The 12,789-nt window shown below is 40.8% G+C and overlaps 2 protein-coding genes across 2 annotated transcripts; both read right to left on the bottom strand.

Moving 5' to 3' along the window:
* Window positions 1–4,908, bottom strand: LOC311503794 (5-hydroxytryptamine receptor 3A-like; the record flags this gene model as incomplete). The annotated part of the gene is made up of 8 exons (XM_084566668.1): window positions 1–481; window positions 633–842; window positions 1,356–1,566; window positions 2,210–2,313; window positions 2,450–2,619; window positions 3,533–3,639; window positions 4,218–4,262; window positions 4,762–4,908. The coding sequence occupies 8 exons, from the start codon at window positions 4,906–4,908 to the stop codon at window positions 201–203; spliced, it is 1,275 nt and encodes a 424-aa protein (XP_084422794.1). The 3' UTR covers window positions 1–200.
* Window positions 4,909–7,119: 2,211 nt separating this feature from the next.
* Window positions 7,120–11,819, bottom strand: LOC311503637 (5-hydroxytryptamine receptor 3A-like). Its single transcript, XM_084566476.1, has 7 exons — window positions 10,556–11,819; window positions 10,320–10,426; window positions 9,871–10,040; window positions 9,205–9,350; window positions 8,336–8,546; window positions 7,613–7,798; window positions 7,120–7,513 (listed from the first exon to the last, which is right to left on the bottom strand). The coding sequence occupies exons 2-7, from the start codon at window positions 10,418–10,420 to the stop codon at window positions 7,221–7,223; spliced, it is 1,107 nt and encodes a 368-aa protein (XP_084422602.1). The 5' UTR covers window positions 10,421–10,426; window positions 10,556–11,819; the 3' UTR covers window positions 7,120–7,220.
* Window positions 11,820–12,789: the final 970 nt, after the last annotated feature.

The following is a 12,789-nucleotide window of genomic DNA, read 5'->3' as shown; positions in this document are numbered from 1 at the left end:
ATAAGTAATAGAGAACACAAATAAGGTGTTGTCCTGTTAGAAAGAGCAGAGACCATTTGTGTCTGAAAGCATGAAAATATTTCTTCTGTAATTGACAAAGCAAGAGAATAGTTAGCAGGAATTGTAGCATCCATACTTTAAAGAGCCCTAAATACAACAAGATAAAAACTAGATGCTAGAAAAAAAAACAGAAAGCTAGATCAGGATATATTGTATGAGTTCACCCAGATGATGATGATGGTAATGAAGCTGACTGATATGAAGAGGATGTAAAAGATGAACAGCAGGCGGTCTATGACGAAACCCAGCTGGACCCACTCCTCTGAACTGTGGTTTGTGGTCTGCTGCTGCTCCTTCTCTATCTGAAGACGGATGGCCTGGAGGTCAGTGCCCAGGCTCCTCAGCTCTTGCAGAACCTTGTCCTCATTCAGTGATGCCTTCAGCCCTGGAGTTATGTTGTTTTCTGTCACTAGAGAGGAAACTTCCATTTCTGTTGCAGATGAGACAAGGAATGACATGGTTGGGGCTCTGACTGCACTGAGATCTGCAGCGACTGACTGTAGCTCACAATGAACATGACTGCACGAACTGGTTTGCCTATTTAAACTCAAATTGTTGATCTGGTATCCTACCTTGCGTGGCAGGATTTTGGATCACTGTGTCATCACAGTCTCTGGGCTTTGGAGGAAGCCCTACTACTTGGCCCAGAATGTGAAGAACAAACACTCTGACCCAATGAGGAACTGGAGAATAGTGAGCAGAGCCGCACAGGAGATTTGTAACGATGATGGTCTCCAGCAGACTGGCCACCATCAGAGCCAGGCAGAGAGAGAGGAACACATCTGAGATAATAATGATAAAAAACGTTACAAACTGGTGTACTGACTTGCTTCAGAAACAAATCCAAAAGTTAAATCAGCATGATTAAAAACTTGTGCCCATTTTGAGGAAGAGGAAACGGCACCACAGAGATACAGTACTATCCCCTTTTAAGTTGATGAGGTAAATATGAGGCCAGAAAACAAATAAAATAAGCCTCCATTTAGAATTGCTTCTGTCCCTGTGATAATTGTCCACTTATCAGACTCTTTAGCTACTCCATGTTGCATGATATTCACCAGCTGTGTTAAACATTTGGTGGTAGGATTGTAGCATACATTGTGTTTTTACTCAGTGAATTTCCTAAGGAATAATATTAGATGTCCATGTGTCATCTATGGTTATAACCAGTTATACCTTTATACTAGTAGCTCGCTCAGTAGGAGCAACCCAACTGTACTTGGTGTATATGTTAAAATGGCTACTTGGAATGACAATTAAAAAAACATCAATGAAGGTATTTTTAAATAACGTACTCATGAGAGGTATGGTGTTTCCAGTGATAGGCAGCAGATCATTCATGATGAGCAGGAAAACGGTGTAGCCGAGGATGAGGGTCATCTTGAACAAGGACCGGTCAACGCTCTTGGGAGGCAACATGAAACTGAAGAGGTCCACTGTGATGAGGAAGCAGCTGGGGATCAGGAGGTTCACCACATACAGCGTCGCCCGGCGCCGTATTGAGACCTGCAGCAGAGGTGACGGAAATGTGGCAGCAGGTAAAACTCACAGATTTCTCTGGTGCTTTGAGTAAACCATACAATACAGTGCTTTACTGACATTGTTAATCCTTTCTGTCCACTAAAGTCACTCAGTAAGATCTATGAATGCAACTATTATTTTTTATTATTATATTCAAAACTTATGACAAATACATTTTTTAGATCTTATTAAATTCTATTCAACAAGTAATATCCTGTATGGAGAAAGTTCAACACTCCCTGAAAAGGGAAGGGACACTTTAAGACAGCATACAAGACTTTATGTTCTGTGATGGCTCATCCTTGGTACTCAAATTCAACCTTAAATTCAGTCAGTAAAATCTGTGTGCCTTGTTGTTTTGAATGTCCTTCCTTAGCTGTTCTCTTTACTGACTCATTGACCAACCTTCCTGTTGCTTAATGCCAACTTTAGATCAAAATATTTGGTTTTGGAAACAGACAGACTTTACAATCCTGTACCTGCCCCTGTATCTTCCTGTCAGGTTTCCTGTTAATGAAATGGCACAATATCATACGTTAAATGGTTATGGTCCACTGAAGTTACTCACAAAGAAACGCATCTCGTCATAGATTTGAGTATTCCCAGATAGTAGTATGTATTTCTTTACTGTGATTCCCACTAGTTCCCATTCACCCATAGTTGTCATCACTTCTTTGGAGTTTTTAAATATTTTCTCTGCAGAGTCCATGAGCTGAAGCTGTATGGCGGACACTGAAATACGAACATTTTTTTGTCAGATGAAGCTCTTCATATTTTTTTAATCTGAAGAAAACAATTACATTGCATTAAAACCATATCCCTAAATTTACAGGATGACTTAGTTCCTCACAGACAGGTTTTTACTTACTAGGGTGTAAGTAGGAGTTGAAGCTTAAAGTGCAGTTCTGAATGTCAAACGGAAACAAGTAGATGTCTAGCCTGCAGGAGCTGACAACTCTGACAGGCTGTTCATCGATCACTTTGCCATCAGAGAACAGATAGGTATATGGGACAAATGGAGCAGAGTTTCTCTCCATGCTGCAGGATTACAAAAGACATAAAATAATTCATTTTATGCATAACTTGCACACAACATTTTACTGCATTCCCAAACAAAATAACCTTATCAAACAAAACAATGTAAGTGTAGCATTCTGTCGCATCGTAGATGAAAAATGTGTGTAGAATATAACTAATGAATAATGATTGCTAACGTTTGTCGGGCGTAGAGATAATGTGGAAATGGTCCACATGACGCCATGGTCACTGTGTGTTGGACTAACAGAGTGTAAGCGTCGTGTGTGTAGAGTGGAATTTTAAAGAAGATGCAGACACTGGAGCTCTTTCTCATAACTTTTAGTGAGGAGCCATGCACTACAACACTCCCACTCCTGGTCCTGTTTTCAGATCCCGCTCTTGCTCTCCCCCCAAATCCAAACCAAAACAACGGAAGTCTCTTTTTCCCTGGACTTAAACAACACACATATGAAGATGAATGCCTGAGCATTAAATAAAATATATGAACTAATCATTAAGGTACTGTAAATTACAAAAATGAATTGTTATTAAATGAATGTCTTACAAGAGTAACAGCCCAAATATTTAAAATGTAAGAATAGCACTGCTGCTTAGTGTACAGTAATGTGCTGCATATTGTCTTCTCTTTACCTTTGCACTTTCCCCTTTTCACTTGCCATTTCTCTATCTTTGTCTTTGCTACTGTGGCATAGGTGTATGGCTGCCGGTAATGTAGAAGGGGAAGTAGTCAAGATCACACATTCATAATTTATAGATAAAAATAGTTGGTCTGTTAACTTGTTAATGTACTTCAATGCTGTGTCTCCTTTTTTGTTTCCCAAAATACAGTGATGAATTTATTTTGGACACCACTCTGTGCTGCACTCAATCCACAGTGAAGGCTGGTCTGCTCTGCAGTGAAGATGAGGCTTACAATTCATTGATGACCACATCTGGTACCCAGAGAAATTTCCTTGGCACTGTAATCCGCCGTGAGCCGCACTCTTCCGGATCCCACTCAACAAATTCATTTCTCCATTGCTGAAACACAAATTATACACATACAACAGCTGGCCATACAAAACTAGACACTTCTCTGTGAAGTGTGAACAACAGCAGCACTGTCTTAATTCTTAATTTATCTAAATACTTTGGTTAAAATCACTGGGTTACACTGTATCCACGATAATGCCGTATGAAGAGACATCAGTGTGACACTGCAACAACATTTGTGATTTACAGCTTCACAAATGAGGTCATTCAACACTGCAAAACAAATGTTCTATAGTAACAAAGCAAAATGCTAGAGGACTGACTTCACAAGCTATTGCAGAGATTCACTGGGAGATTAAATCCTGTTAGTACTCAACCAGTCAGAAATATTCAACAAGTCTCACCCTCAAGGTTCCTGTACTTCTACAATGGACGTCACCCCCTATAGGAACTTTAAACCTTGCAGTGGAATGTGGTTTACGTGTATATATTGTTACAGTAGACTCTCCCCACCAGTGTTTATGATCCAAACTGACATTTTTTTTTGTCTGATTATAAAGCCTAGATAAACAACATGGATTTTATCATTGCTATTAAAGTTGTAAAAAAAAAAAAGAACTACTTACAAAGGTTTGCCAGATAAATGTTGTCAGTATTTGAGCTTTCTCATCCTGAAATAGAACAAACATTTTGCTTTATGCATTTGTGCAGACATTTCATTAATTCATTCATTCGTCTTCTGTAACCGCAAAGCATCTGTGAAGGGTCGTGGGGGGGCTGGAGCCTATCCCAGCTGTCATCGGGCGAGATGCGGGGTACACGCTGGACAGTCACCAGTCTGCGTGGGTTCTCTCTGGGTACCCCGGCTTCCTCCCACCATCCAAAGACATGCTGGTTAGGTTCATTGGTGATTCTAAATTGGCCGTAGGTGTGCATGTCAGTGTGAATGGTTGTCTGTCTCTCTGTATTAGCCTTGTGATAGACTGGCGACCTGTCCAGGGTGTACCCCACCTCTTGCCCAATGATAGCTGGGATAGGCTCCAGCCCCCCCGTGACCCTCCAAAGGACAAGCGGTTACAAAATATTAATGAATAATATACTCCATACTGCAATTTTTCACAACAACATGACCTGTAACTGAATAGGTTAGGTGAATGTGGTGCCCCTTACCACCCCTAAAATGCCAAACATGGTGAAGTCAAGGCTGACGTTGGTCAGGGTTGACAAATCCATGACAGGTCGTATGGCACTCAGGTTGAAGACTGGGTAAAGAGCCTCCAGTAGTGAAGATGGATCAGGTTGAGAGCAGCGTAGCATGATGGAACTGCACGGAGCTACAGAAGGAAAGAAGAAATGTGTCGGGAGTTTGGAAGTACAGTATGATCTCTCAATGTCAGTTTTCCTTCCATGATCCAAACATAATGTGCTTCGTCATTTCTGAAAAATGAACTCTTAACAAATTTTGCTAAAATAAATAATAGAAGTCCTTGAAAAGTGATTTTGATACAATACACTACCATTTTGAGAGCTATTTAAGTATGAGGGTGTGAAACTGGACATTGCAACCAAGTATTTGACACAAGGAGATCAACAGCTCATTCTCTTTGAGCTCTTTGCTTTATTGCACACAGTTTGTTAAACCATTACAGTGCTCTATATACGTCTGTATTCTGGATAGCTGCTTAACTATAACAGACTTACCTTGGATCTGTGACAGAAATTAACTCAAGAAAAATGAATAACAAGCATGCGATTAAAGTAAATATGTGGATGACTACAAAAGAGGAGCTGTATTTACCTTGCAGGAACACAGAGATGAAGATGAATAGAAGCTTAGAAGGCTTGACTTTCAGTGGGAAGCACTAAAAACATTAACATTAGGTCAAAAGGCGTTGTTAGTTCATGTTAATTTGTCCTTTTATAAATTTGTCCTTATACATTTTGGGAGGTACTTTCAGCATGGTGTGGAATTAAAAACAATATTAATTAATAATAATTGGAAACCATCAAGTGAAGATATAAAGACCCACAAGGCAAAATGTTTTAACATTAAGAGGAAGACTCACAGCGGTTTTTGTTAGAGCAAAATGTTTTACAATGAAATGCAAATAGTAAAAAAAGAAATTGTAATCAGTTTTTACCAATGGTTAAACCTCAGATCGAGGAGGAACAAAGCGATTTTCATCCCAGACGTGGAACCATGGACTAGCTCTTTACCCTTGCTAGGGTGCTTGAGGGGAAATAGGAATTTGCCCAACCGGCCCACATGTGTTTTGTGGATTTGGAGAAGGCTTACAACCATGTCCCCAGAGGCATCCTGTGGGGGGTTCTCCGGGAGTATGGGGTGGATGGCCCCTTGCTAAGGGCCATTCAGTCCCTGTACCAAAGGAGTGTGAGTTTGGTCCGTGTGGCCGGTGGTAAGTTGGACCTGTTCCCGGTGAGGGTTGGACTCCGCCAGGGCTGCCCTTTGTAACCGGTTCTGTTCATAACATTTTTGGACAGAATTTCTAGGCTCAGCCGGGTGGGGGAAGGTGTTGGGTTAGGTGATCAGAGGACCTCGTCCCTGCTTTTTACAAATGACGTGGTCCTCCTAGCTTCATCGAAGTGTGAAGCGGCTCGGATGAAGATCATCATGGTCCGCAGTCAGAAAAGGGTGAATTGCCCACTCCGGGTCGGGGAGGAGGTCCTGACTCAAGCGGAGGGGTTCAAGTATCTCGGGGTCTTGTTCACGACTGAGGGTAGGATGGAGCAGGAGACCGACAGGCAGATCAGAGCGGCGTCTTCAGTGATGTCGTGGTAAAGAGAGAGCTAAGCCGAAAGGCGAAGCTCTCAATTTACCGGTCGATCTACGTTCCAACCCTCACTTCTGATCATGAACTCTGGGTAATGACCGAAAGAACGAGATCGCGAATACAAGCGGCCTTAGAGATAGGGTAAGGAGCATACGAGAGAAGCTCAGAGTAGAACCGCTACTCCTCCACGTCGAGAGGAGTCAGTTGAGGTGGCTAGGGAAACTGGTAAGGATGCCTGCCAGACACCGGAGAGGTGAGGTGTTTCGGGCATGTCCCACCGGAAGGAGGCCCCGGGGCCAACCCAGGACACAATGGAGGGATTATATCTCTTGTCTGGCCTGGGAACGCCTGGGGGTTCCTCCGGAGGAGCTGGTGGAAGTGGCTGGGGAAAGGGCTGTCTGGACCTCCCTGCTGAGGCTGCTGCCCCCGCGACCAGACGAAGACGACGACGAAGAGATGTAGTTTTTCGTCACTTATTGTTAACTTATCATTAGAAGAAAAAGATGATTTGAACGGAAATATCATTTTGTTTGAAATAAATGTCACTGAAAAACAAAATGAAATTCTCAAAGTAATTTTATTTTGTATACAATGGTTTCCTCCATTTTAAAACTGCACAGTGTAACACAAAAATCTCCAAACTGCTCCTAATTAATCTATTAGAGCTAATTTGTCAAATGTGATAATATGACTATTCATTACTATGAATAGTGAAACAATAACTATATAGTATATGTATTACACAAATGTGATGGCTCCAGTTACAATTTATCAATTTATCAAAATTCAACAAACACTGGAGTCACTAAACAAAGCCTGTTAAATGAAAGCAGTTGTCTACTGGTTGTATGAGTTCACCCAGATAATGAGGATGGTAATGAAGCTGACTGATATGAAGAGAATGTAGAGGCCAAACAGGAGGCGGTCTATGATGAAACCCACCTGGATCCAGTCCTCTGAACTGTGGCTTCTGGTCTGCTGCTGCTTCTCCACCTGAAGACGGATGGCATGGAGATCCTTTCTCAGGATCCTCAGCTCCTGCACGGCCATGTCCTCCTCTCTTGACCCTGGTATTTCTGGAGGCCCCTCACTGGTTGTATTATTTGCCACAGCCGTTTTCATCTTCAAGTCTATTTTTATGTAACCAGTGGTTAAAATATGCACGTGCTACTTGACACTTCTAAATGTATAACTTACACTCAACTAAACTTACAAACCGCATACTGTACCTGAAGCTCTTGGCTCCTTGGTGCCTCGTGAAAGACAAAGAAGATTGCCTAGAATTTGCAGAACAAGGACTTGGATCCAGCCAGGAACAGGAGAGAAGTCAGCAGACCCACACAGCAGGTTGGTGATGAGGATAGTTTCCAGTAGACTAGCCACCATCAGAGCCAGGCAAAGACAGAAGAACACATCTGTGAGAGACAGGGAGATGAGAGAATATGTGCACCCAGAATCATGAAAGATTTGCAATGTTACTGTATATTAACAGGCAGGCATCTATATTCTACCTCTAACATATCATAACTGAATCATTCCTAACAAATGCAAATGTAAATTTTATACAAATCTGTTTAAATCTTTCCCATGACAACTGTCCATTGATTTGGAAAAATCAAGAAAAAACTGAACAGGTGGAGCAAATAAAGGATGGCAGTTTACTCTTTAATTCACCATTTACTATGAAATAACTGTCATTAGCAGACTTTGATGTAAAGTGAGAAGTGATGTAAAGTAAAGTAAAGACTTTGATGTAAAGTGAGAAGTGTCAGTCAAGCTTCAAACTTCAAAGAATTGCGTCACTGTGTTAAACGTACATTTGAAACTTTACTTTTGTTTTATTTACTTTTGTGCGACAACATACAGAAGCTGCGAATTACATTTAAATGTAAGAAACAGCTGTTTTGTAACAGGAATCTAATATTCACACCAGGAAATAGTGTGATACTGACTTATGAGGGGTATGGTATTCCCAGTGACAGGTAGCAGGTCGTTCATGAGGAGCAGGAAGACTGTGTAACCCAGGATGAGGGTCATCTTGAAAGAGGATCGGTCAACGCTCTGTGGAGGAAGCAGGAAGCTGAAGAGGTCCACTGTGATGAGGAAGCAGCTGGGGATCAGCAGGTTCACCACATACAGAGTCGCGCGGCGCCTCACTCTGATCTGTGGACACAAGAACATAAAAATTTGGTCAGGAAATATTGTTACCATAACTCTATCCATATACTTTTACTATGTTGGACATATTATAACAACATTAGAGTAAAATCTGTTTCTTTCAGCAAAACACATCCTGAATTACAGTTTATGAACTGCAACAAACACAGATGAGGCATAACATTATGACCACTGACAGGAGAAATAAATAACAACAAATAACCATCTTGTGACAGTGCAATGTTCTGGTGGAAAACTTTTTCAACAGCAATGACACTCCTTGATGGCAGCAGCCATCCCCAGCAGGATGCAGCCTGACACAGACACACACACAAAAACAGTTTAGGAACAACTGAAAAAACATGGAAAACAGCACAAGGTGTTGACCTGGACTCCAAATTCACTAGATCCCAAACTGATCAAGTATCTGTAAGATGCAGTGGAACAAGCCTCATCCACAGAGGCCCCTCCCCTCAACTCATAGGACCCAAAGGACCCCACGAACAACATTCTGTTGCCAGACACCACAGGACACCCTCAGAAAGCCCATGTCCATTCTCTGACGAGTCAGAACTGTTGAAGGCACAAGGGAGACCTACACAGCATTAGGAAGGTGGTCATAATGTTAGGCCTGATCAGTGTACACATATCACAGTCAACTTACATGAAATATAAGCTCATCGTATAACAAGGTGCGCTTGATGGAGTTGATATCCAGCAGCTCCCACTCCCCCATCGTGGTCATCACCGACTTGGAGACCTCTGTGATTTCTTCAGTAGAACTCCCAAGGAAAATCTTTATGTCCCATGCTGAGGAGAGAGACAAATGTTCAGTTAACAGAGAACTAATCTAAAGTAATCAGAATCAGAATTATTTTTATTGCCACGTATGTTCACACATATGAGGAATCTGTTGTGGCGGTTAGTACAATACACATAAGTCCGGAAAATTGAACAATAAATAAATATACAAAAAAATATGAACAGAAATATGAAAAATATGAGGATAAACTGTACTCTACATATTGTACATTAAGAGAGTGAGCATTAATTAATAAACAAGATACGTTATTGTAACACATTAGGCTTAAATCACATCCACCATAAAGAAACCTACAGTAATTATAGTGTCACCTAGAATGAGAGCTAGTATGTATACTGCTGTCATGGTCCATCAACAATTAAAACTTCTGGAAACACAGTAAAACTTTTATGCATAATTCTTTTTGCATCTACATACAAACAATAAAGCATATGAACTGGTGAGAACAAATATCACTCCTACTGTGTATTTGGAGAGAGGAAATGAATGTTTGCTGAAGACTCTTACCATAGTGGAGGTAGGAGTTGAAAGTCAGAGTACAGTTTTGTATGTCGAAGGGGAAGGTGTAGATATCGAGGTTGCAGGAGCTGACAATTTTGACAGGCAGTGCATCGTGTAGCCTACCGTCATTATACAGGTACAGATATGGGACAGGTGGGGCTTTGTTTTCCTCCATACTGATAGAACAGAACAGAAAAGTTTAGTGTGAAATGTTTCCAAAATGAGAGAATGCTGCCTTTAACAAGAGCAACAATGTTAGAGAGGTTTGTGTGTGCAAAACAGCTGCTAGGAAATGTGGCACCTAAATCACTTTTCACAATTCTCCATATGGCTTATTTTTACTCGTGTCCCAACAAGTTTTGTAAATGTAGCAAGAAACCAACATGTTGCTGTTTTGGGTCTTTTATTTTTGTTGAGTATGACATGGACATGTATAGAAAGATTCATCAACTCACAATTCATTGATAACAATATCTGGAATCCAGAATTTGTCCTTGGGAAGAGAAATCCTGTCTGTCTGACACTGGACTGGGTCCCAGCTGACAAACTCGTTCATCCACCACTAAAACAACAAAAGCCATGTGCACAGAGCAGGTAATCCATGATTAATAATCAGCTTTATAGAATATGATACCCTACTTACTCCTACATCACTGATGGAGAAATGGAGATGGATGAATTCACTACTTACATAATTTAGCCAAATGTAAGTGTTTAAGAGTTGAGCCTTTTCATCCTGGAAGAAAAGAAGAGCTAGGTTGAAGAGAGCTGATCTAAAGTGTTATCTATGTATAAAACACTTCTTAATAAAGAAATTACTGATATGATACGTACTGATACGATTTGGATACAAACTCAATACATTGTTTGCCATTGTCAGCTAAACATACCACTCCTAGTATCGCATACAAAGTGTAGGATAAGCTGATGTTGGTGGGGGTCGAGTCGTTCTGAACAGGTCGTATAGCGTTTAGGTTAAAGACTGGAGTCAGAGCCTCCAGCAGTGCAGGTTGGTTTGGCTGAGAGCAGTTCACCTTGATGATGCTGCACTGAACTGTTGAGAGGGTTCCAAGATATTATCAGTCATAATGTATTAACATGCTTTGGCTTTTGGAATTTAAATTTTCCAATTAGTATTTTACAACGCTGACTGTATGTAGATTATTTAATGGTACTAGTGAAACTCAGGTTCTCATGTTGTGAATGCCAAAAAGCTTACCTGGCATGAGAATAATAAACATAACCACTATCACCTTGATAGATGGATGCAGAAGCTATAATTAAAATAAAGTAAAACCATTAAGGTTGATTCATGAATGATTTAAGATTTGTTTATAACGTTATTCCAGCTCGGGAATAAAATTTCGTAACATACAGAATGCACCAGGAGAAGATACTTCACCTTCAGTGGAGTGGTCTTGGATGTCATGATGTTGGTAGTGAAATCGTTGTATTCCAGCAGTTGTCCAGTGGAAACCATTCAATATCTTAGGGCTGGAGACCAAAGAAGAGTCATCATTTAAAAAACGTTGCCTCATCAGAAACTTTTACTTGTATGACCAGGACAGTCATCTAAACAAATAACTATCATAAGCGTCCCTGCTACTTACCTGGCAAACTGACACTTGCAAAACTAACATCAGGTTTTGTTAGCAGTATATATATATTGGGCACTGTGACCAAAGCGTGATATGGACAAACGCCTCGCAAAAGATGTGGGAAAGAGAAAACTCAAGGCAGGGCAGCTGCTTTCCCTGTAGGTGCTGACATACAAAGCAAACATAAACCACAGTAAATGCAATTTACCTCAGTGTGTGACTTACAGATGATGAAGACTGACCATAGTGCAGTCAGTATCACAGCTGCTAGTTCTAGGCAAATGAACAGTGGGTGCCATGAGAGAAACATGGAAATGGAAATTTGCTCTCCAACTTGCTGTCATGAACTGTGCAGTTTTAGCATTCAGGCCTGCAGCATTTCAGTGGAACCCCCAGGAATCACATCCAGAGAAATATTCGTGAACTTTTCAGGAGTTTGGGCTCCTCACCTGTACATTAAATGAACAATACATTTAAAATACAAAAAAATGCATTTTTGTACATAACTCCAAACACGTGTTGAACTGTGTAGTCTTATGTCTTGCATGTCCTGGTGTGTTCTCCATCCAGATCACTAAGTTCTCTTCCACAGGGCAGGTGTATGATGTCCCTAACCTTGCTGCCCCCCCCCCCAAATTGAAATACTATTGAGAACCCGATAATCTTTATTTATCTGTACAAACCACTGTATGAGTTGCTGTATGAGTAGATTAATAAAATGATGCAACGACTTAAAACGATTTCCAGGGTCAGTTTATTAACTCAATTTGTAACATTTAAACAAGACTGCTCAGTCTGAATGAGTCTCAAAACAGAGAAAAAACTGCAAATGATTCACTGGGATACCGTGTGAGTTTTTTTGCACCTTGCGATGTGGTGGGCAACTTTGCACGAGGCTAACAGTGCTTTTTTATTTACTGATGCCACACTCAAAATGAGCACCCTGTTGATACCTTCCATCAGCTCTGTACACCAATGTTCCTGTGTACTTCTTCTACTGGGTTGCACAGGCAGCCTGTTGATTAGTTTGAGCACTGCTGCCACCTAGTGACTGGAGGCTTGTTTATTGTTCAAGCATGAATAAAGACACTAATACTGAAAGTCTTGAACATGAACTTCCTCACTGATTTAACAAAGCGGCTGGACACACACACACACAAAATCGTGGCGCCTCGCAACCACTAGATCGAAATACAATGCCAAGGAGAGCTTAATTTACACTTATGAAAAAACGTATAAAACACACAAGCTTTTGCTGATAAATTACATAAAATAACACATTCAAGATTAGGTTAATTAACTTGAAGAAAGAGCCAAGAAAGGCCGT

Source organism: Chelon labrosus, assembly GCF_963514085.1.
Source record: "Chelon labrosus genome assembly, chromosome: 18".
NCBI lineage: Eukaryota > Metazoa > Chordata > Actinopteri > Mugiliformes > Mugilidae > Chelon > Chelon labrosus.
The sequence above is the reverse complement of the archived record's forward strand: the minus strand, read 5'-3'. Positions and strand labels throughout refer to the sequence as shown.

Bases quoted from the DNA above. Each gene is read 5' to 3' on its own strand.
- LOC311503637 (XM_084566476.1), bottom strand. From the start codon at position 10,420: ATGAACGAGTTTGTCAGCTGGGACCCAGTCCAGTGTCAGACAGACAGG. The intron at 8,547-9,204 runs GTAAGTTGACTG...TTGTGTCCACAG, and splicing joins ACGATGAGCTTATATTTCAT to ATCAGAGTGAGGCGCCGCGC. The intron at 7,514-7,612 runs GTACAGTATGCG...ACATAAAAATAG, and splicing joins CAAGGAGCCAAGAGCTTCAG to ACTTGAAGATGAAAACGGCT.